The 21,293-nt window shown below is 40.3% G+C and overlaps 1 protein-coding gene across 1 annotated transcript; it reads left to right on the top strand.

Annotated features, from left to right (window-relative positions):
* The first annotated feature begins 136 nt into the window (after positions 1-136).
* LOC135486429 (trissin receptor-like) lies at positions 137-19,817 on the top strand. The gene is made up of 3 exons (XM_064769209.1): positions 137-591; positions 12,042-12,202; positions 18,109-19,817. The coding sequence occupies exons 1-3, from the start codon at positions 345-347 to the stop codon at positions 19,267-19,269; spliced, it is 1,569 nt and encodes a 522-aa protein (XP_064625279.1). The 5' UTR covers positions 137-344; the 3' UTR covers positions 19,270-19,817.
* The last annotated feature ends 1,476 nt before the right edge of the window (positions 19,818-21,293 follow it).

Here is a 21,293-nt window from a genome sequence, read left to right as displayed (position 1 = left end):
ACGGCCATCGTGTCTTCTAAAGGGTTTCTCTTTATTCGGATACACAGTTCACGTCTACGATAACGTTTCTTTTACCGTTCAAGTGATTCTTGTGTGGAATCAAAATAACTTAAGTCACTTCGGATCGAAACAAGAATATCCTCTTAAAGTTTGCATCTGTATCTTTTTGCATTGTTATGCTCTCAGTTCTTTGTGTCTGGAAAATAAGAAGAATAAATACTGGTGTCCTTCTCCCTGTCAGATTGTCAGATTATTTAGTGAGATTTAAATATTTTATTCGAGAGAGGAATTCGATGGAAGTACTGCTACAATTCTTTTCCTACAGAGGATTATCGTCATAAAAAATGAATGGTTTAGATAACTCAACTTTGGATATCACAGATAGTGAGTATGTCTCGGAGAACGCCACGAGTACAGTAAGGCCGTGTTGGGTATTAAACGAGACCCTCACATCGGCTAATTGCACGGATGTGGAGTCCGATTCTGACTCTTCTTTTGATGGCGAAGACTGGAAAAATCCATTCCATATTCCACATATAAGGGCATTGTTCATCACTGCATATTCCATAGTTTTTGGCGTTTGCTTATTAGGTAGGTAACTTCTATTCGTTTTTGTGGCCCAAACAGCATTGATATGTTTCGTCGATACGTTTTTCACGGCGACAAGTCGACAGCTTTGCACACGAGGAGAACGATTTATAACTCTACCTGATCAGAAGCCATCGGAGCTCTGCCACCAGGGTTGGCGTGACAGGGTCAAAATGCGGCACTATTCAGCACTCACTGTCATTCCTTGAGGTATATTTGAATATCTTTAATCCTTGAAATCTGGTTTCTGATAGCCTTGAATATTTGCTCAGCAGTACCAACATCCAATAATCAATTTAAAAGCTTGCGTGATCCGAAAATAGAAAAGTTAGATTCCGTGATTAGGCGGATGTGACACGCTGGGGCAGAAGTTTTTAATGGCTTTGTAGAAAGATCGATAAGAAGCGGAGGGATTCCATCTGTTCTCAAATTGAAGAAAAGAACAATCCTTTTCGCTTACATGTATTCGTGTTCGTCATATTTTTTTCAAAGTTAACATAAAGTGGTTACAGGTACATGTACATGTAGTTGCTAAACGTACTGAGCTCCGCAAAGTGTTTTTTACTTCACGATATTAAAGACTAGTCACATGGGCGTCAGCCAAATCGTAGAAAAACCATACAGCTCATTAGCTACGTAAGTTAGTGCTGCCTGTTTTGGGGGCAGACGCTTAAAGTTATAGTGGCTAAAAACCTAGAGATTTTCTCATTAGATGGATGTTTCACGCCTTGTCAATACTCTTTACACGATCTGCGGTGGTTTTTATTTCATATCGCTAACATCAATAGATCCACGCACGATCGAGATGTTTTTGATCTTATGGGAAAGTAGATTCGGAGCATTCCATATTTTTTACCCAAAACATGTAGCTGCATGAAGGAGTGCTTTCTAGTCTTTCTAGTTCTCATGGGTTAACTTCCAATCAATGTTCTTTGTTGGTTTGGAGCTTAATTCTTTATATCACGTACCCAAATCTGGTGAAAGAAGGTTTTAGTGCTTTAATCAGTTTTGCATTGAATTCGCTTTTCATGAGCCTTCATACCATTCTTCAGGCGAAGCATCAGATGGTTCAGCCTCTGTCCCCAATCTCCGGTCGTATTTATCAACTGATTTATACGGCTCCAGACGGATACTGTCGACATCTACTTTTAGACAGAGCATGAACCTCCTTTTCATGATTCGACCATTCATACTGATTGCCGTGCTATCCTGAACCAGTCATAGGGCAAAAAAGCAAATCAATTATTCATCGGTCAATATTGCCGTGGACGCCAACTTTGTCGCATGATAAGGACATGCTGACCACAGGCGGTGAGATACTTGGCGAAATATGAAAGAGATGTTATGATGGATCGCATACATCCTATAGCTACACGACCATCCATTATATCATATCAAATGTATATGGCCGTGGTCCTTTCGAACCAGACATGCTATTGGAAATTTTTTTCTCTCCCGGTGGTTCCCCATGCATGTGGAAGGCGTGGTGACAAAGGATCATATTTTATTATCTTGATAATATCCAAGGGTTACTTTTTATACCCTTCCCTCTATGTCAGTAGCCATTGTTGATAATCAGATTTTTTTATATCAAAGGGTTACTTTTTAAACTCTTCTCTTTAATAGTGTCACCATCAATTGGTACACCACATTGTTTTTGCCTCATTGTTTGTTTTTCCCGATACGCCCTGTCGTAATGATCTTCCTGGATCAGCATTGACAGATAAATTTCCTCCTTGCCTTGTGCGCCGACAGATTCTAATAAGTTGTTTGGAGAGAGATTTGTGGTACGTCATAGGAGGTTAAATTTTTGAGTGGCAATTTCAATTCGCAGTGGAAAACATAGTTTTGTAAAAAGGCATCCGAATTGATGAGAAAACCCCCCGGGATTATAAGATTAATAAGTGACACGCTGCGCAAATCAGTTGTCAGAGCGACGGTGTTTTGAGTTTTTGATGAAATTAATTTTGATAATAAGCTTCCTGATTCGAGCAGAAATAATCGCAGAAGAATATTCATTAAATGTTTGGAAAGGGACTTTTTTCACATGCCAAACCACTGACGGAACTCAAATGTTTATTTTTGTCGTTACACGCTGTTTCATTTCAAATGGTTCTTGCTCCAAATGTTGAGTTTAGCAAATACCTAATATTGTCTTCTCGGTTCTCGGTCAATCGTCTTTTTCTTAAACGCCCTTTGAACAACAACTTTTTGTCCGTGAGCAAGCGTTATGCAATAATTCATTTGATTGACGGATCGATCGCCTCCGAGAGTCTGTCACAGCCAAAATCCCATTAGCAAGATTTCAGCAGCATCAACTTCATTCATGTAGTCGCACACTTCCACTTAGCCTTTCATCCAAGGTAATACCACTAAGAAGATGGAATAAATTCTGGAAGAGTCCCAGAACAATTTGACTCCTTCCTCGGTCTTCAGAAAGCATCTGTGAAGATTTAGGGCTTTAAGCTATGTACTCTGGAAGGTGGAACATGGCTTATACGTAGCTTAAAATGGAATTGCCTTGGTATGGTCGAGCTATCTATCTCTTCAAACTGAGTGAATTCTGCTGCTACTTTGATGATCCGCAACGATTTGAAGAGTGAGGAAGGATTTGTAGCTGTACTGGAAGGAATGACAATGCGCCTGATCCAACTTTGATGATAACGAATCATTGCCTTTTTTAAATAAGCCAGGCTAAAGTCCAGCTTTATCCTAAACGTAGGCCAGGCTGCAGTCTACCTTCCTAAAAGACGTCGGATATGACGCGTCGCCTACGCGACAAATCTTTGAATGTTAGCATTGCGGCGTGCAGCAGCTCATAATTGATATTTTCCCAAATTATTGCGGCCCCATTTGCCAAATCTTACCGAGGTTGAGCGCATCGTGGTCGCATGTTCACCTCAGACAAGTATCACATTTACAGGTCACTGTCCTTTAAAATTGCGTGCTTACATTTGTAATTATTGAAGCAGGAAGCGGAGGAAGATTAACTTCGGCGATTGACACAGTACGAAAGATCAAGGGTCAACTGACTTCCGGGGAGAATGGACGTGGCGGATTTATTTTTCCCTCGTTGCGAGAAACCCACTTTCTATCCCTTTTCTTTACCTGGTGATTGCTTAATTTTAAGAAGTTCCACTCTCGTATGATCAAGATCTTTCCTGTAAACGTAAATGTTATGACGTTGCATCTACTGCCCCCCCCCCCTGCCCTCCTCCAGTTATCTAACCCAAAAGTATGCTGATACAAGAACGAGATTCCATGGACCGATGCCCATTACGATGCCAATATTGTCCACTTAACCAGAAGCTTCGTGATCAACTGGTTAAACTCTCTTTCAACGCATTAGGTTGTTCTTCGCGTCCAAACAAAGCGAGTAAATTACTGCAGATGGATAAAAGCCCTCTCATCTTCTTTGCAGCAGTATTTTTACAGGAAGCGGAAATTTGGCAGTTGTCATGCCGGTGATTATGCACTTGCTGGCTTTCCGTCGTCATTTTTCAAACAACACAGACAATCAATTCATGGCCAAGGACAGCATGACAATGATCTTCGATGATCTTGATAAAAGCATATCGATAAAGTCCAAAACACAGTTAAGCCATTTTAGATCTTGTAACTATTTCCAAATCGCCTCTTGTAATGGCATTTGATTACTTATAGCGGTATCTGATTTGGTCATTGCTCGACCATTATCCGCCGTCATTCGCCCGAGCATTTTCCGCCGCTGGTCGCGTTCGCGGGGAAAGCAGAGTCATGCAGTCGGGTGAATCTGGCCAATTACAGCATAGCAGATTCAATTATTCTGACAACCAAGTAATTTAGATTGTCGGTCGTTGCCCAGAGTATATGGGATAGCCCGACATCAGCAAGCCAGTCATCCACAATCCGGCTTTAAAGATTTCATTTACTGATAATATTGAGGGCAATAGTGGAACGGAGCTAATTTGGTGCTGGTAGCCTGTATGTCGATTTAGTTCAGGAAAGGGATGGTCTGTTCTGTTAAACAATTCTTGTTTCCATTGATATTTAAGTAATTATATGAGTTTCGTATAAGAGCACCGTATTAAGGCCTTCCTGAAACTTGAAGAAATTCAAATAAAATTGAAGACATTTAGCTTGGAAGGGTTTTGCTTCAGAGCCAAAACATTGAGGACATACGATCAATGAATACCCCCATGAGTAATTTTGATTGCCGTCGTTGCCCCATCAGTGCAATCCCGATTTGCTGATTTCGTGAAACATGGACGAGGAATATATTGAGGAGCCATTTGACGGGAATTTCGGTCGAATATGCATAGGAATTGGATAACTGCTCCAGGCGGTCCACTGCCAACATTCCTTGCTTTGGCAACATCTATAAAAGCACCCAATCGAGACAGTTTGTAAGCAAAACCAGACGCGGTACGAGCAGATGGGAAATTAAAAGTTAAAGAAGAAGAAGTTGGATGATAAAATGGCCAAAGGAGCTTTGAGCGACATTACAAAACTGTCGGCTGACTTGTATTTTTTCACAATACAGTTAAGTTTTATCACCAAGAACATCACAGAATGATGAACGTGAATAGCCTGAGGGAATTACATGAATTATCGTATAACTCCAAAACGAAAAATTTAGAATCGTGTTCTCGATGGATCAGAGGAAGAATATTAAAGGCAAAGTATGATAATTTATGACGAATTTGTACTTTGCGATTTTTGCCAACTTTTGAAAACATAAGTATTCTGGTTGTCGTCAACGACGGATGACGAAGAACAACTTCAAACACCACCAATTTCCTCAACTACAAAGCACAACTGACGACATGCTGAAGCTGGATCAACAAAGTAAACCAAATATGCCTTATCATAATAGTCACAAGGCTTTGACATGTTGGAAAACAAACTTGATACATGTAAATCTGATCAACGTACTCATCGTATTCGCAGTAATGTCACAACTAGACTTGACCCCACCTGACACTGATACACAAACTCAATGACTTATCTCAAAGGGTAATCAAGGGAAGCTTGATAACATCGACCCCCATGAAACACGATTCATGAGGGGTCGATAGGCCTACCAGGGCAAATAGAAGTACATGTGATGTAACATTTATCTCTATTTTGTAGTTATTCATACATGTAAGTCCGCTTTAAACCCTTTTCAGTACTTCGATAACGCGTTGAATTAGCGACCAAGCTCCAAAAGATTTACATATTGATACACGATGCGTTAAAAATCAGAGAAAGTAAAAAAGTCCGATGGAATAAAGATTCTTGTTATCTAACAGATCCGTTCAGATGTTCCAGCGTTTCATTAAATCATAGAGAGATCAGCCCAAAAATCGGCTATTGTATCAAATTGAGTGTTGTTTCAGGTTGTTTGATCTTTTTACTTGGCGATCTCATTTTTCGTTGTTGGCGTGACTCATGTAGTATCTTGTATCGTAATTCTGATATATATCGCCAATCTCCCATCATGAAAACAATAGCATAAACTAACTTTAAAACTTCTACCAGCTCATTTTTACAACACACCAAAGCTTAACTCTGGGGAAAAATGATACATCTGTACATCGTGTTGACACTTAGCTGTGTCATGCTGGAGAAACCTTCTCTTATTAGCTTGATGTTGTTGTTATTGGTTTAGCGTTCTTTGTATCAGCGCATGACGCATTTGTACTGTCTTATGAAAAAAGAACCGAAAGATGCCAACATGATTTCATACGAGATGTGGGTTTTTATCAAGAAAAAATGTGATAAACTAAAAAAGGAGAGTTCATATTTAAGGGTTTGTAACTAGCTAACTCTGGAGGGTCATTACGGAGAGTATATTACATGTTTGCGGAGATTCATATTAGCCATCGACCCAGGTCCCTCTGGTTAACCCCTCATCTGTGCTAACAACCAATTTGGTCTCGTCAACATATATATCCTTATAGATACTTTGGACCAACAAGGAGTTGCCTGGCTATTATGTCTAGAATAAGGGTAGTTGTTTATGTGACCATGCTATGATTGGAGAAGGTTCTGGAGGCATATCCACTATTTCATCAGCAAAAATGGTATCAGGCTCAACATGAGGTACAGTGGACCTGTCATTGGGCATCTAAGATATATATCTTCAAGACGTGAGTTAAAGGAGTGCACCCCAATCCTCCCTGTCAATCCACAACTGCCCCACAGTATTACTAGTATATTGATGAGTTTCCCCTCAAATTTCTTGGCGGAAGTGCTTACAGATTCCTCACCTATATAAGCTGGCACAATGTAATTAAGACATGGATTCCACAGAAAAAGAGTGGGAACCAGCCAAGGCAACGTTTGATCAAAAACTTTAAAATTACTTGCTCAGAAACTAATAACAACAAAGCTAAACTAACTCATCAACCCGATACCTCGGCAGAAGATACTGGTAATTTTCTGTCGCCATTCGGTAGCGTCAACTTGTAAAAACAGACTATCTTTTCATTGCTACATGTAAATATAGAATGCATTTGTCGCACCCTAGACAAACACGATAAAGTGTTCTAGTACTTTTAATATAACGAGTAGAACGTATCCAAATTGCATTATGTCTTCTCCTGTTAGCCTAACGTAGCATTAGTGGCTTAGTTTCTTCTGACCTACGATCACATCATTAAGAAGAAACGTCTGCAGCTTCTAACAAACTACCTTTTCATATACAAATATAGAATGCATTCGTCACAACCCAGATAAACATAATAAAAACTACGATAACAACCTTTTGAGTGGAAGTACATTTCGTTTTCTTTTGTAAGCTTACCGTAACATTATTGGCTTAGCTATATGTAGTTTCTCCTGACATATAATAAGTGAATTACACATTCATGTTAAAAATATGAACAACAGAACCGGCCGGTTCTAATGATGCCAGCCGGATTGCATGTAAGTTTTTTTGCCTTTAGGTGGGTTCGCTCGATCCACGCCATTTAGTCAGTGAGTGGAAACCTAAACAGCCTCCCTCCGGATTACAAATAATGAAATAACTACAAAATTGATACCGAAGGCAGCCTGTGTTGCCGATAAGAAGCACAAGTGGCAATCATGTCCAAGGGTAAATGTATGGGTCACGATATTTTGTTTTGGATACACTGTACTTGATAGTCTCTAAAAGTACATCGGGCGTCTCATGAGCAATGATGATACATGTATCTGGTCCAGACAAGCGTTCGCAATATCATTTAAGCGCTGTTCGCTGTCGCATTCTCGTTGATCAGAAGAAAGCTCCGATAACATATGAGAGAGAAAGAAAAATGTTAATGTGTATGCCTCCGCATTTTATACGATTTTCAGCGGGGTATACTCGCAAAAGTGCAAAAACTTGATATTAATTTAGGTATTGAGCATTTCTTTGAAGAGACCAATTCCTGCCACTTTGTGTTCGGTCGGTGTATACTAACGTTTGACAAATCAAAGATAACTCTGTTTATTCTTCTATGGGGCAGATATAAACGCTTTCTGAATATCAAGAGATTGGGGATTCTCCTAAAGACTCCCAATGCGCAAAAACGGAAAGAAACCTTGCCGTCCTTTCATCTTCCGCCCCCGGTCAATTCCCTACACCTCTTGCCTCATTTAACGCACATCGAAAGACAGTGACCTGAGGTGACATGTTTATCAGAGATAAATATGAGCCTTCGATGTGTGTATCCCCGAACGGTTTGGCTAATATGGCAGCAATATCCTGAAAACGTTAATTATGAATGTAGAGACGCGACGACGCACCCATTCAAGGAAGCATGAAGTATCCCACCATCCAATCACTGCATTTTTAAGGTGGCGGCCATCTTATTTTCATTGATGACAAAATTTGGCGAAATATCCAATAACTTTTTACTACCGGCGCAAATTCCTTTAAGTTAAAAACATACTCATGGAACCAATGCAGCGAGTCAAGTAGGTGAAAAGATTTCGCATATCATTTCCATAAAAATCATCTCTAGAATGCCATAAAAATCAAATGACATCGAGTTTCCTCCCCTGGGGTTAATCAAGCTCGGATTGACATAAAACCCAACCTCAAAGCTCCGTTTTTTCGTGATAATTTTATAATGAGTGTGCAAAAATAGCTCGTAGCAACACTGAAAAGGGCAATTTGTATTTCTTCTTTTAACACGAAATGCAAAATCAATGCTGAAAAAACAATTAGAATGCCACAATGAAAGACCAGTCGATCTGTGATTTGACTTCAAACTGAGAAATTGTGGGTATTTTTAGTTGATTCAGTGCTTTAATTTGTCCCCAGGAGAAAATCTCAACAGTCTCCGGCTTAGAAATGATAAGGGATTTTGAATTTTTGAAAAACCTTTTTGACTTTTTCCCAGCCAAACAGATATTCACCGCGGGTAGTTTATCAAAGAAGTGAAATGCCCCTGAAGAGTTTCGAGCTAGTGAAAATCCTCGAAAGGTTTCATATCCAAAAAGATTCAAATGCCTCAGATGCCTTATTGCTGAGATTGAAGTAAGACGTAGGAAGACGATTTGTCACAGAGACAATCTCATTCCCCAGACTTTTTATCCAGGGCCCGGATGTTAAAGAGACGTTCAATCTCTCACTTGGCTTATTTTAACTCAGTCAAATGGGAGAAAGCTTATTTTGAACAACCGAGCGTCGGTTTACTTTGATCCTGCAAGCGATCCACTAAACCTGGTTGTCATACTTGGGTACATGACATGTTCTTTAGCCCTAAAAAATATCCTCATGCCGGACATCCAAAGTCCGATATACGTCATCGACGCATTCACAAGCGATCCAATAGATGCCCTTAAAGCCATGCTAAGAACACTCGCACATTGCATGTACCATATTACTTTCGAACTGGTACACATACAGCAAGAATAATCCGACATGTAATGAAGAGACTTGTCAGCAGCTACCCAAACTTGGCACACGATCACCTCAGAATAGTTTCAATTCTGAATATCAATCTGAGAGTCACTCATGCTGTTTACTATACAAACCATAGCTACCAAATATCACTCCAACATGTCCCATATACACATGTCCCAAAACAATCGAAGATGTTCAATATATCACTAAGATAAGATACATAAGGACAATTCAAAAATTCGGGTTAAATGCACACCTGTGAACTGTTGGCCTACCACTAATACATAGGAGCGACCACACAAACATTCACCTTGCCCTCCAGCCAGGAACTGACATTGAATACATGCATTATGTCTGAATGGCCCATAGTCCCAAGAACATAATAGTCGAGTGTTGTGTCACTCAAAGGGAAGGGATTAGCAATACGCACAGTACAGCACACTGCTTATTGTTAACTTAGCCTTTGTTAAGTTACGATCCTGGCCTGTTGGTATGTGAAGCCATTGTCTCTGTTCAAAGAGGGCTATTATAGCGCCTTGAAAAGTTAACAATGGTTGGAATGAAAGGCAACACGTTATTGGTTGGAAACGCTGTGATGAAGTAGTGATGAATTGTATAATTATAGAGGATGATACTGCATATTCAATCACCAGAAAGACAACACACAAAATGTTTAACTTGACAAGACGTGTTCAAACCGCAGGTTTTTTTCACTTCGTCCTTCGTAGATTTTAAAACCTGCAGATCGGTTTACCGCGATCCCCAATCTCCGTAGGCCTGGTTTCTTGTTGTAGTTTCGGGATTTCAGGAACAAGGTGACCTTTATCAGAGACAGTAATGTAGACTGACGTGCCGTTATTTAATTGACATGTTAAAAGCTTCATTTTACTTCGGATAATAACCTTCTCGATTTTTTTCGAATCAAATAAGGAAAGTCGAATCCCTTCATTATAAACTTAGAATACTGCCAAACGAACAGGTGTTTTTTTTGTTTGAAGCAGCGTATTGATAACGAAAGTATTATGACATCGCCCGGAGTATTTCTTTCTTCAAACGAATGTCTTCTGTGCAGTACATCACCATCTTTCCGTTTGCAAGAAAAAAAATTGACACTCGACAAGCTTCAAAGCGAAAACAAGATATATTGAAAATCTTATTTCAAACAGCTAATTAGCTAATTCAATTCGTGACAACAAGATTATTCGCCGTCACTCAAACAAAAAGAACATTAAAAAAATTAACAACTGACGCTAATGGATAAAAAGCGTTTCCTATTTGATTTCTTAAGAGTCAAAGTACTAACTGAATGTCTCGAGTAAAAACAATGGCAAAAAAATTAGAAAATTGGCACGCACGATATAAGTATTTTTGGAATTACATGCAGCCGAGTCCAAGCCTATTCACTTCCGACGGCAGAGAGAATAATGTTATGTCTGCTTCGGTGAATGGTTGCTCGCTACATCCTTTCTGATCTCTCCTTAACGACAGCAACCTGCACGCCAAAGCGGGAATTTTAACCTTTCGGTCAATAGCGGTCTGACACGTTCGACGGCTTATGTGGCAAATTGACCGTGAATCAGAACATTCTGATGTTCCACGCCAATCAATTTGTCGCGATGACTACAATTCCTTGTCTAGTCGATTACCCCGGACTATAAATAGCGATACTACTTTGCATTCAAGAAATATTTTGGATGAGCTGATCGAAGAAGTAATGTATACAAATTTGACCTGAATACGGACAAGACGGGAACAAACGGGAGAATATAAATTTTGGGGATAAAATTGATGAAGGGTCTCATCGAATTCGAAATCAAAGTTTAGAATAAAAAAATAAGAATAAGATTGACCATTCTAGTGTGGTGAATTTATTTTTCTGTAACAAAATACACGCACGATCTTTTGTAACCAGTGAATAGAGGAGTGTAGGGAGTAGGCCTACATAACACCCCTCTATAATTCGTTTGACAAGGGATCGGGGTGGTCTATTGTTATCCGATAGCTCTTCCCTACGCTAGTACCGTCACCGATTGGGCTCGGTGAGAATGAAAATATACATTTCACTGTGCACTGCAGGAGGTTGGTCCAAACACAGGTAATCCTAAAGAATTACCGAAAAGAATCACATACGCCATTCACGAGAAAATAATTTTCGATCACAGACAGGAAGAATCCATTACAACAAGCAGATTGGAAACAAGGAAATGATTGGTTTCATCTACATTTATAAAAACAATCTGGCGACTCGGCAAACCATGCAATCGATCACTATCATAATTGCGTACGCCTAGCCGTCTGGATTCGTTGATGATTGTTCCGGACGGTATAAGGAGTATTGTGAAAGTAATACATATCAAGAAATCGCCAGATAAAACAGTGATGACATCCCGTTATCTGGGAATTCGATTCGCATCTGGTACTTATAGTACCGTTCTCTCTTGCGAACACACCCACAGAAATAACGCTTTTCACAAAGGTTTTTGACAGAGCTGTCGATGCCTCTTTTCGCGGATTATTATTCCGTGAATATTGCTCCTGATTGGACAATTCTACTTGAAGAATGTTAAACATTTTTTAAACATTTTTAAAATTGTTTTCCAACTTTTTCTCGTTGCAGGGAATGCCGCTGTAATATACGTGATCCTCCGGAGCCGGCGGATGCGATCCATCACAAACTTCTTTCTCGCCAACCTTGCATTTGCCGACTTCTGTGTAGGAATTTTCTGTGTTTTGCCAACTTTGACGATTTATCTGGATACAGTTTGGACTTTAGGTCGGGTAAGTATGCCGTACGGCAAGGACTAAAAGCTTCAAATTATCAAAATAAATCCTAATGCAATTTTGAAGAACCTTGAAGGCCACCTCTCTACTTCGGACTAGATTGACTCGGCGCCGCAATTTCGTCTTTTTTCTCGAGGTCAGTTGATAAGCCCATGAGAAGTGTTGTATGGCATGTAAGGATGTTCGGAATTATTAGCAGGCCAAACCGACTGATGAAATCTAAAAACACGATCATGTTGGTATGATCATATTTGTTACAAACTTTCTTCAAATATTTAATCATCTTTATTTCATACGTCAGTCAGTCAATCGTTTCATAAGGTTGCTTGAAGAAAAATTTAACCAAGCCAGCTTCGACTTCAAACGTTATTTAATATACCTCGTGACTAGAATACTAGTTCAAGTTGTAGACGAACTGGAATCGGGTGTCAATGTAACCTTTAGATTGACCCTTCTGGTGGGACCAGACTCATGACATGGGATTGACATTCTAATTACCGTGTGCAAGATTGGTTGACAGTTATTAGCCAGTACGGATTATCTCACTGTTGGTGATTGGTATAATTGGAGTGTCATGTCATTGTTATAAGTAATGAAGGTGTTACCTGCAGCAGCTTGAGCCCCCGGCGTGAGCCCCAGCTTGGAAATCTATCGGTGTTGTCGTAGCTACGATTAGACCGGGAAGCATGTATCTGACCGACCACCGACGGCCTGAGACGTTAGAACACGGACGTATGGTCAGAGCTCTTTGCTAATAGTTTGTGATTCTGAAGAGCCGTTAAGTTATTCTTTTCGCTGAAAAACCGCTGCATGGTGCATATCATGGCCGTTAATTTTTTAAAGGCTTTTTCAAAAGCTTAAGAAACTTATTTTCTAAGAATGAACATAGTTATACACATTATGGACACAAATACTGGCTGTCCGGGCAGATGGAGATTGCCAATGTGCTCTCGTCGCTGGCAAGATGAGAACGTAATGCATATCATAAGAGCAACACATATATCATATGTCTATCTGTCATCTAGGGCCAATAAGATGGAGAAAATTGATCATTTAATTTCCAGGGGGATCCAACGGGATGCTAGAGTTTCGAGAAACTAAGACGTTTTTAGTATAGTCTGATCGAGGGTTGGAAAATTAGATTACATTTCTCTCGACTGGTGATTTCGTATAGATTCAATAATCTGTACCGACAGCTTCTATTGCATACTCATGGCGAGATGGGTTAATATTGGGTGTCTCCGAAAAAAAGTCTAACATTTTCACTTAGTATCTCAATAATATGAGTAAATATCAAATTCTTTAAAATTCTTAGGGAATATTTAAGAGCTGAAGAGGCCTTCAAAATTTCCATCACCCTACCGCCAATAGACGGCCCACTTTCAGTGCCGTGACAGCATACATTTTTATTATTTCTCGGAAAGACTTTTTAATGAATACATTTTCTTGTGTGTTTTTCATATGGAGGCACTATTCGGGGAAATCGGAAATTGGAACTCGTTATGAGATGAGAATAAAAAGGATTGGAATGTCATTCATGCTAATGAGCATACTGAGAATAGTAAAAATGGTCTGTTGGTTCCTGGAGAGATCTCGTCTTGGATGTCAGGGTCCTTAACATGACTTCTTTCCTCGAGGTGTTATTGATGACGGTGTTAAAAAGTAATATCTAGGCCAATTCTGAGAACATGCCATAATCTACGTTTTAAATAACGCTTCAGACAGACCAAGATATTATCAAAGCGCTTGATATACAACAACTGTCACTATCCTTTGCTGATGGTCACAACTTTGACAACCTTACAAGATAATATATCGGTTATCCTTTCAAGGAATCAATACATGTCTGCGTTACTTTATAAACGAAAGCCATCCTCGGCAAGGATACCCGTCAAGAACTCGAGCAGACTTTCCACATCGGCCGTTATCCTAATAAATGGTCGATCTATGAAAGCAACACTTGAAGTGATGGACATTATCAGACTTCTTTGCTTTTGACAGGAATTCCAATAAGTGATATTCTTCTTATGTATCTTTTCAAAAGATGTGATGGTGAGTTCAGTTCCTCGCCACTCCCAGGAGATTGTGATATACCATTCTCATCACGTCATGTACTGATTAACCATGGTAAGCTTAGCTTATAGGTTGGCACATTGAAAGAACCGCTTGGGTCCTGGCCACATTTGGTTCCAGGAGTGCTTTCAGTGCTGCATGTACATCATTATCCAAAAGGTTTGGAAGCTTCAATCGGTTCCTATCACCACTACCTAGCGGTGGTTCTGATGGCCATTCTCAACAAGCCGTCGTACATTGTATAGGATCCCATTTTTCTGATATGAACTAAAAAAACATCGAACATAACATTCCGTCGTGTGCCGCAGCATTTTGGGCATTGTGGCTCAGCATTTTTTCGATTCATTTGGTCATGGAGAATGATGGTTCGTGTTTACCGAGTCTTGCAACTGCTTCACCTGAGGCTAACTTTTGATGTGTACAGGAATGGTACAAGGTAACAATACCTTTCGGCCCTCGAAATATCTCATCAGCAATTACCTGTATCATCGTTACGCAGAAGTTTCGGTAGACGACAGAGATAGGCGAACAAAGAAATGAGGGCACCCAATCGCAATGGCATGAGCAAATCATCCTACATGTACCTTTAGCATTAACGTTATCTCTATAAAAATTTTACTTAAAAGGTGCAATCTTTTCCCTAAGCTTTGTAAGGGTCGAATATAGATAGTATAAAATAGTATTTATATAAATCACACGGGGGTCATATGGGGACTATTTGATACCCCCGAGGTACGGCCTTATCAAATACTGCATACTGCGGTCGTATGATAATAAGTGCTGTAATCATCTACTGTCATTGTGGCCCCTAAGCAATCTTGACATTTAGACATAAATGTCAGAGGCTACCAGATTTATCGCTTGAACCACACGTTACCAACTAGTCTCAAAGTGAGTGCACAGGGAGCACAAACTTACGATATCAGAGAATTATAAATAATTATATTGAAGGCGAGCGATATAGATCAAACAGCGTCTTCGCCAAAGGAAACGGTAAAATCTGGAAGCAATCACTGCCACATATGTGTATGTGTATTCTGGTTAGATTCTGGTTAAAGATGAAAGCCATATAAATCATCATAATAAGCATTTACAAGGCTGATACAACCTTAGAGATTTTCAGAATCTCAAAAACAATTAGGGGTTTTACCAAAGATAACTCTACAGGGTGCATAATGTTCGTCTTGAAAAGTTTTTCGAAAGCTCAAAAACACTCATTTCTAAGAGTGTACACACGCATAAATCCATACTTTGCGGTCAGTTCTACCTGCCACATCTGGCATGTCATCCCAAGGCCGGGCATTTCGTCCATGATAAGTCACCGCACGTTGCTATAAAAAAGGCACGCGCCTCTCTCAGCCTCCGGAGAGGCAGAAGCCAATGCGCATCTACGTCAAACTGACAAAAAATGTTCCTTTGGGTGTAGTAGCGGCGCTTTGTTGTCAGTAGCAGCCAAAACACATTGGCAGTAGTTATGACGAAGACCAGAAACAGGGAGTTCACTGTCAGTTTCTGCAAACGTTAAAAAGAAACTATTACCCAGCTGGGTATAGAATCTTTGGTACCTTTGGTACCCTGGATATCTCACCTTTTGTACCCTGGATATCTCACCTTTGATACTCTGAGTATAGCACCTTTGATACCATGGGTATCCCATCTTTGGTACCATAGGTATCCCATCTTAGATACCCTCGGAATACCATCGTTGGTACCCTGGGTATAGCATCGCATTTAAAAAAAAATTCATAGTATTTTGAGCGGATTTGCGACTGAAGGCTCATTTTCCTTCTGATGGAGATAGCTTAGATTGATTGAAAACAAATTTATCCATGCATGATTGTGTGGAGCTTCTGCGATTGACGCTCCAACAAAACACACTTTTGAATTAGTCACTGGCGCATTTATCCTCCCGAATAATGTCCGTTTTCATGACTCGATCGATAATTGCTCAAAGGAGTATGAACCTTCAAAACAAAAATGTTGCAGTAGCAAATTCATATCGCAGATTCCGTAAATCAGTTCAATGCTGCGAGGTATTGGCTCTTAACGCCGATAATGGCATTTGTGACTTTTTTATTCGGAACAAATCATGTAAGACATCGGCAGGATCACGTTTCTAAATATGCATGATAGCGGCCTAAATACATGATCGTTTTATTGGCCACCTGGTCTTATATAAGAGGCAGGGCTATCAAAAAAATTCATCCTTTCTGAAGGATCATGCAACGGCCCTGCTACCAGATTTGTCAATAGAGTGACCAGAAGGCAAATAGGCAAATGGTGTGGGTAGTGCAACCCATCTGCCGGCAGATGGTTTGTATTACGCCCTCTCTGAAGACGCATAAACTGTTATCAATCGGAACGATGAAAACCAGTTGGAATATTTAGCACTTAATTCATTGGGTAAATGTTAACTAATTATCAAAGTTACGATCGGTTTCTCTATGACGTGCATTGAAGGCTAGCACCTGCTCGAGTGAGTACATAAGTGACGATTTCAAATTGATTAAGTTCAGTTTTCAATGATTTTAACCAAATAAACGGTAAAACCTATAACGAGAATTTCAACCGATACCAGAAGTTCATATCGAATTCAGGGCTGGGTTGTTTAAATCCCAGTTTTGGTTTCTCAAGGGAAGGAATATTTTTAACATATCTAAGCCGGGTGTTGCCCAATATTAAATCTCATAATATAAAAATGTTCCTGTCCCCATGTCCCGCAGGGCCTGACCAATTCGGATACGTTGGCAATCGGGAGTGCATTAGGCTAATTGCATTGGTAGTTCATGACCGAGAGGACAGAGAATAGTTTCCAATCACGAAACAGCGCATTAGTCTAATTTGAGGTCATGCCTGAGAATCGAATACTAGTCTACTGCCACCGACCAAATATCAGTTGATTAATGGCTACGGAATCGAAACAAATTCAAGTCAGAACATGACGTCATGACCTTCAGGCGACCTGTCACCAACTTATTGTCAACCTTAATTAAGGATGATGAATGGTATCGAACGTCGTGCTTGATATCCAGTTTCGTGCGTATTCAGGAGCCACCTTAGATCGGTGAAACTACAGTAAATTCCAATCATGATTAGTTGGGAAGAGTAGTAAGCGCCAGCATGATAACAGCTACTCCATGAAATTGCGAAGACACTGTTAAGTGAGAAACCAATTACCGGCACCGTGATGATGGCACGGGTGGTTGGTATCAACTAACAGATACCTATTCTTAGTAAGGTCGCAGCTACACTTGATAAAATTGCGAATACACACAAAATTAATAGGCACCCCGTCAAGGTTTGTAATTACTATCCTCGTAACACGAAGATTGGAAAATGATGGAATCTCTTGTGCTCCCATAACAAGACGACATGCATACGCTGCAATAAAAGACCAACTTCTCGAAATGCTTTGTTGCAATAATGGAATTACGCATGGTACAATTGTGTCATCAAATTATTTTCTTCTTTCCATCATCTGTGTTTGTTCTGTTTAGATATTTTCAGCGCCGATTCGTTTCTAGACGATGGAACAAAACACTTAAGATTTGTCATCAACTTATTCAACACTTGTTTGCAGGCACTTTCCTTCTTGCCAGATGCGTTCAGCTTTCTTCCACTTAATAAACCACGTCGCTATAGGGTTTCAATAAAAGCGGTCGAGAAAGCAGCGAAGTTAGAATCAAATTCATGACAAGATATCTTTTTACCAGAACCAGAAATATTGTTTGCTTGATATCATACAGGAAGGTTATCACAACTACTCTTCGGCTGATACCCCATCATTTCAAGTTGGCTTTTGTAATCAGGGTTTTTGTTGTTCGTTTCAGGTGATGTGTAAACTAAACTACTTTGTGCAGCAAATGGCGTTTGTTGCCTCCGTCACTATCCTGACCGTCATTGCCATTGAACGTTACGTAGCAATAGTCTACCCGATGAAGAGCAAGCAACTTACCACCCGGAGACGCCTCATATTTTTCATCGTTCTTATATGGAGTATAGCCATTTTCTACAATGTAATACAATTATTTGCTTTCGATACAACGGCGACTGAATTTGATGGCGTCCGATTTGAATTTTGTGTCATGATTATGAAAATAGACCGACAGACGTATTACACGATTAATTTTATCATGTGGTACTTTGTTCCTTTGCTTCTCATGACGTTCATTTATACTAAAATTGGGGTTGTGTTATGGAAGAGTACCATGTTAACGACATCGGTGGGTAAAGCCTCGCTCAAGGAAATTCAAGGAGGTCCATCTATAGTACGGACGCGTTTTTCCGGCCGGAAAAATCGTACAAGTAGCAATGTACCAGGAGATGGGTTGCAAATGTCCAACTATATAAACCCTGACGATCCGACCTTTGCTTCAACAGCTGCCCCTTCGAATCAAATGATGATCAAAAATGGAAGCCCACGATCTAATCTCCTTGAAATTCCACTTAATTCTAAGGAACATGGGTCGCAGACCCGGGGCGCTGGGCACAACCTACAGCCCCTCCAGGGAGTAACCAGTGTAGATTCCGGTAATCGCCCGGAGGACGAACTCACGACCGACACGTCTTCCACTGACCCGGTCTGCCTCGGGGGCAGGAAGCGCGGACGCAACAATTACCGGAGAAGAATTCAGGATATTGCTCAGAAAAGTAAAGTAGGGGGAGCTGATAATGTTTTGAAGTCTAGGCGGAAGGTTGTGAGGCTTTTAGTTTTGATTGTTGGTTCGTTTGCCGCCTGTACACTGCCCTTTCAAGTCCGAGTGCTCATAGTAGCTTGGGGAGGAAACGTGCCTTCGATTCTGGTTCCCATTACCATGCTTCTAATGTTCTTTAATAGTGGACTGAACCCGATTTTGTATGCATTTTTTTCTGAGAATTTCCGACGGGCGATGAAGGAGGTTTTTGTTTGTCGGTTGGTTAGTCACCGTCAGTCTGTGAGGAGGGACGCTCTAACCTCGCGGACGTCGGCAGTGTCGCACACCAATGTATAGAATACGATCTCACATTTATACGGTGGATAGGTTGAAGAGATACCGTGGTGTTTATAAAAGTCCGTCACATCATATATCATTTCGAAGACCCACGAGAGAAATGCATGTGGTTTGAAACGTTGTGATTCAAAAATTGCACCAATTTTAAGGAATTGCTGTCGCTCCAGTGTCTTACGGGATAACAAAATAGGCATGTGTGGATGATGTATGCTATTTAATGCAAGATCATTTTATTTCTGAATCTCTTTGAGATATGAAATGATCGTGTTATTTGTGGATCAGGTGAAAATATGGTTTATCGGTCTATAAACCAACCAATTAGGATATCATTTAACTTGGCAAATATATCCTTCATCATAATAGCTATCATCAGGGAACATTGATCCATTCCTTTCTTAGTCTCAAATTTCTGCAAGAACGAGGATGAAGAACCGCATCGGTATGAAAATAAGATAAAATGCCTGTAACCTTAATCATCAACTTCCTGAACTATATCAGTATGACATATGACATTCCTCATCATTGCGTCGAAGAGAAAGCTGTCAAGACTTGAGCCACTTCCTTCAATCCAGATCGGATCATCCTCTGTTACTCCCTCATCTCAGGTTCGAAATCTTGGTGCTGTTTTTGATGCAAACATGTCTATGTCACAACAGGTGTCCCAAGGGTGAGGGGGGTTTACTATCAGATCCATAGAATAGCAAAGATCAGACGATACCTGGACAATACCACCTGTGCCAGAGTAATAAATGCGCTAATAACATCTCGCCTGGATTTCCAAAACGGTCTTTTGCTCGGATTACCGGGCTGTGAAATCCAGCGCCTTCAAAAAGCACAAAATGCTAGTGCTCGCCTCTTAACCAGGTCCAAAAAGAGAGAGCACATAACCCCTATTTTAAAATCTCTTCATTGGTTGCCGGTGACATCACGTATCGACTACAAAGTTCTTCTCACAACCCACAAGGTCATCCATCATGAGGAGAGCCCACAGTATATGAAGGAACTTCTCAGTCTCCGTGCGCCCGGCCGCAGACTTCGGTCCTCGGATGACCCTTGGCTCCTTGCCATCCCACGTTCAAATGGGGTCTTCGGGGATCGATCTCTGTGTGTCCGGGCCGCGGGGCTGTGGAACGCCCTTCCAAGCTGGTTACGTGATGTCACTGTGCTAAACACTTTTAAGAGTAAACTCAAAACTCATCTTTTTATCCTAACATATTCAGAGTAGGCCATACATGTTTTAAATATTGATATTTTCCGGATGTTTTTAAACTGTTTTTTATCCTCATGAAATCACCACTTTTAATGTACTCATTTAATATTATGTACAGTGCTTAGAAAATGTATGCACCATTATTTTAGCACTTTAAATCAAATAAATTATTATTATTATTATTATATGGAGAAAAATGCACAAATATCGGAATCTACCATTCGGAGGTTTGATTCCTGGTCGATGGACTTGTTAGCCTGGAATCCGGAATACGTCATCCTGGATGATCTCTTCGAGACATTATGAACATGAAAACTAGACGAATAGCTTCGGTTTGATGTTCTGTTTGTTTTTCGTTTTCAGATCTACATCTTGTTAAAGAATAAATGTAATTTTTAGCCACTGTCTAAAGTTTCGACTTCATACTTGTTTCCTGCCGCTACATAGTGTAAGCGAAGCATAAGATCACAAGCCGCAATACGCGTGCGTTCTCGCAACCGCACTTTGGTACGGTGGGTATGCGTTTGCGATAACGCACGCGTTAATACGGCATTGTGCCAAGCTACTGCACAACCCAAATACGGAGCCAAACAAAAGATTTGGTTCTGCGATCGCGAATGCTCTTTGCGATTCAAGCAAAATTCGCGTTTTGTAGAAACCTACCCTTGCTCGAGAAAATGTTGTTGGAACAGAATCCTTATGATTTTGTTACGGAATTTTGAGGAAACATGCTATCCTGAGGATAAACACGGTTAGTTCTACTATCAGCATGCAAAAATATAACAGATGATGATGTAAAAAACATTGGAACAAT

Source organism: Lineus longissimus, chromosome 4 (assembly GCF_910592395.1).
Source record: "Lineus longissimus chromosome 4, tnLinLong1.2, whole genome shotgun sequence".
Taxonomy (NCBI): Eukaryota; Metazoa; Nemertea; class Pilidiophora; order Heteronemertea; family Lineidae; genus Lineus; species Lineus longissimus.
The sequence above is the reverse complement of the archived record's forward strand: the minus strand, read 5'-3'. Positions and strand labels throughout refer to the sequence as shown.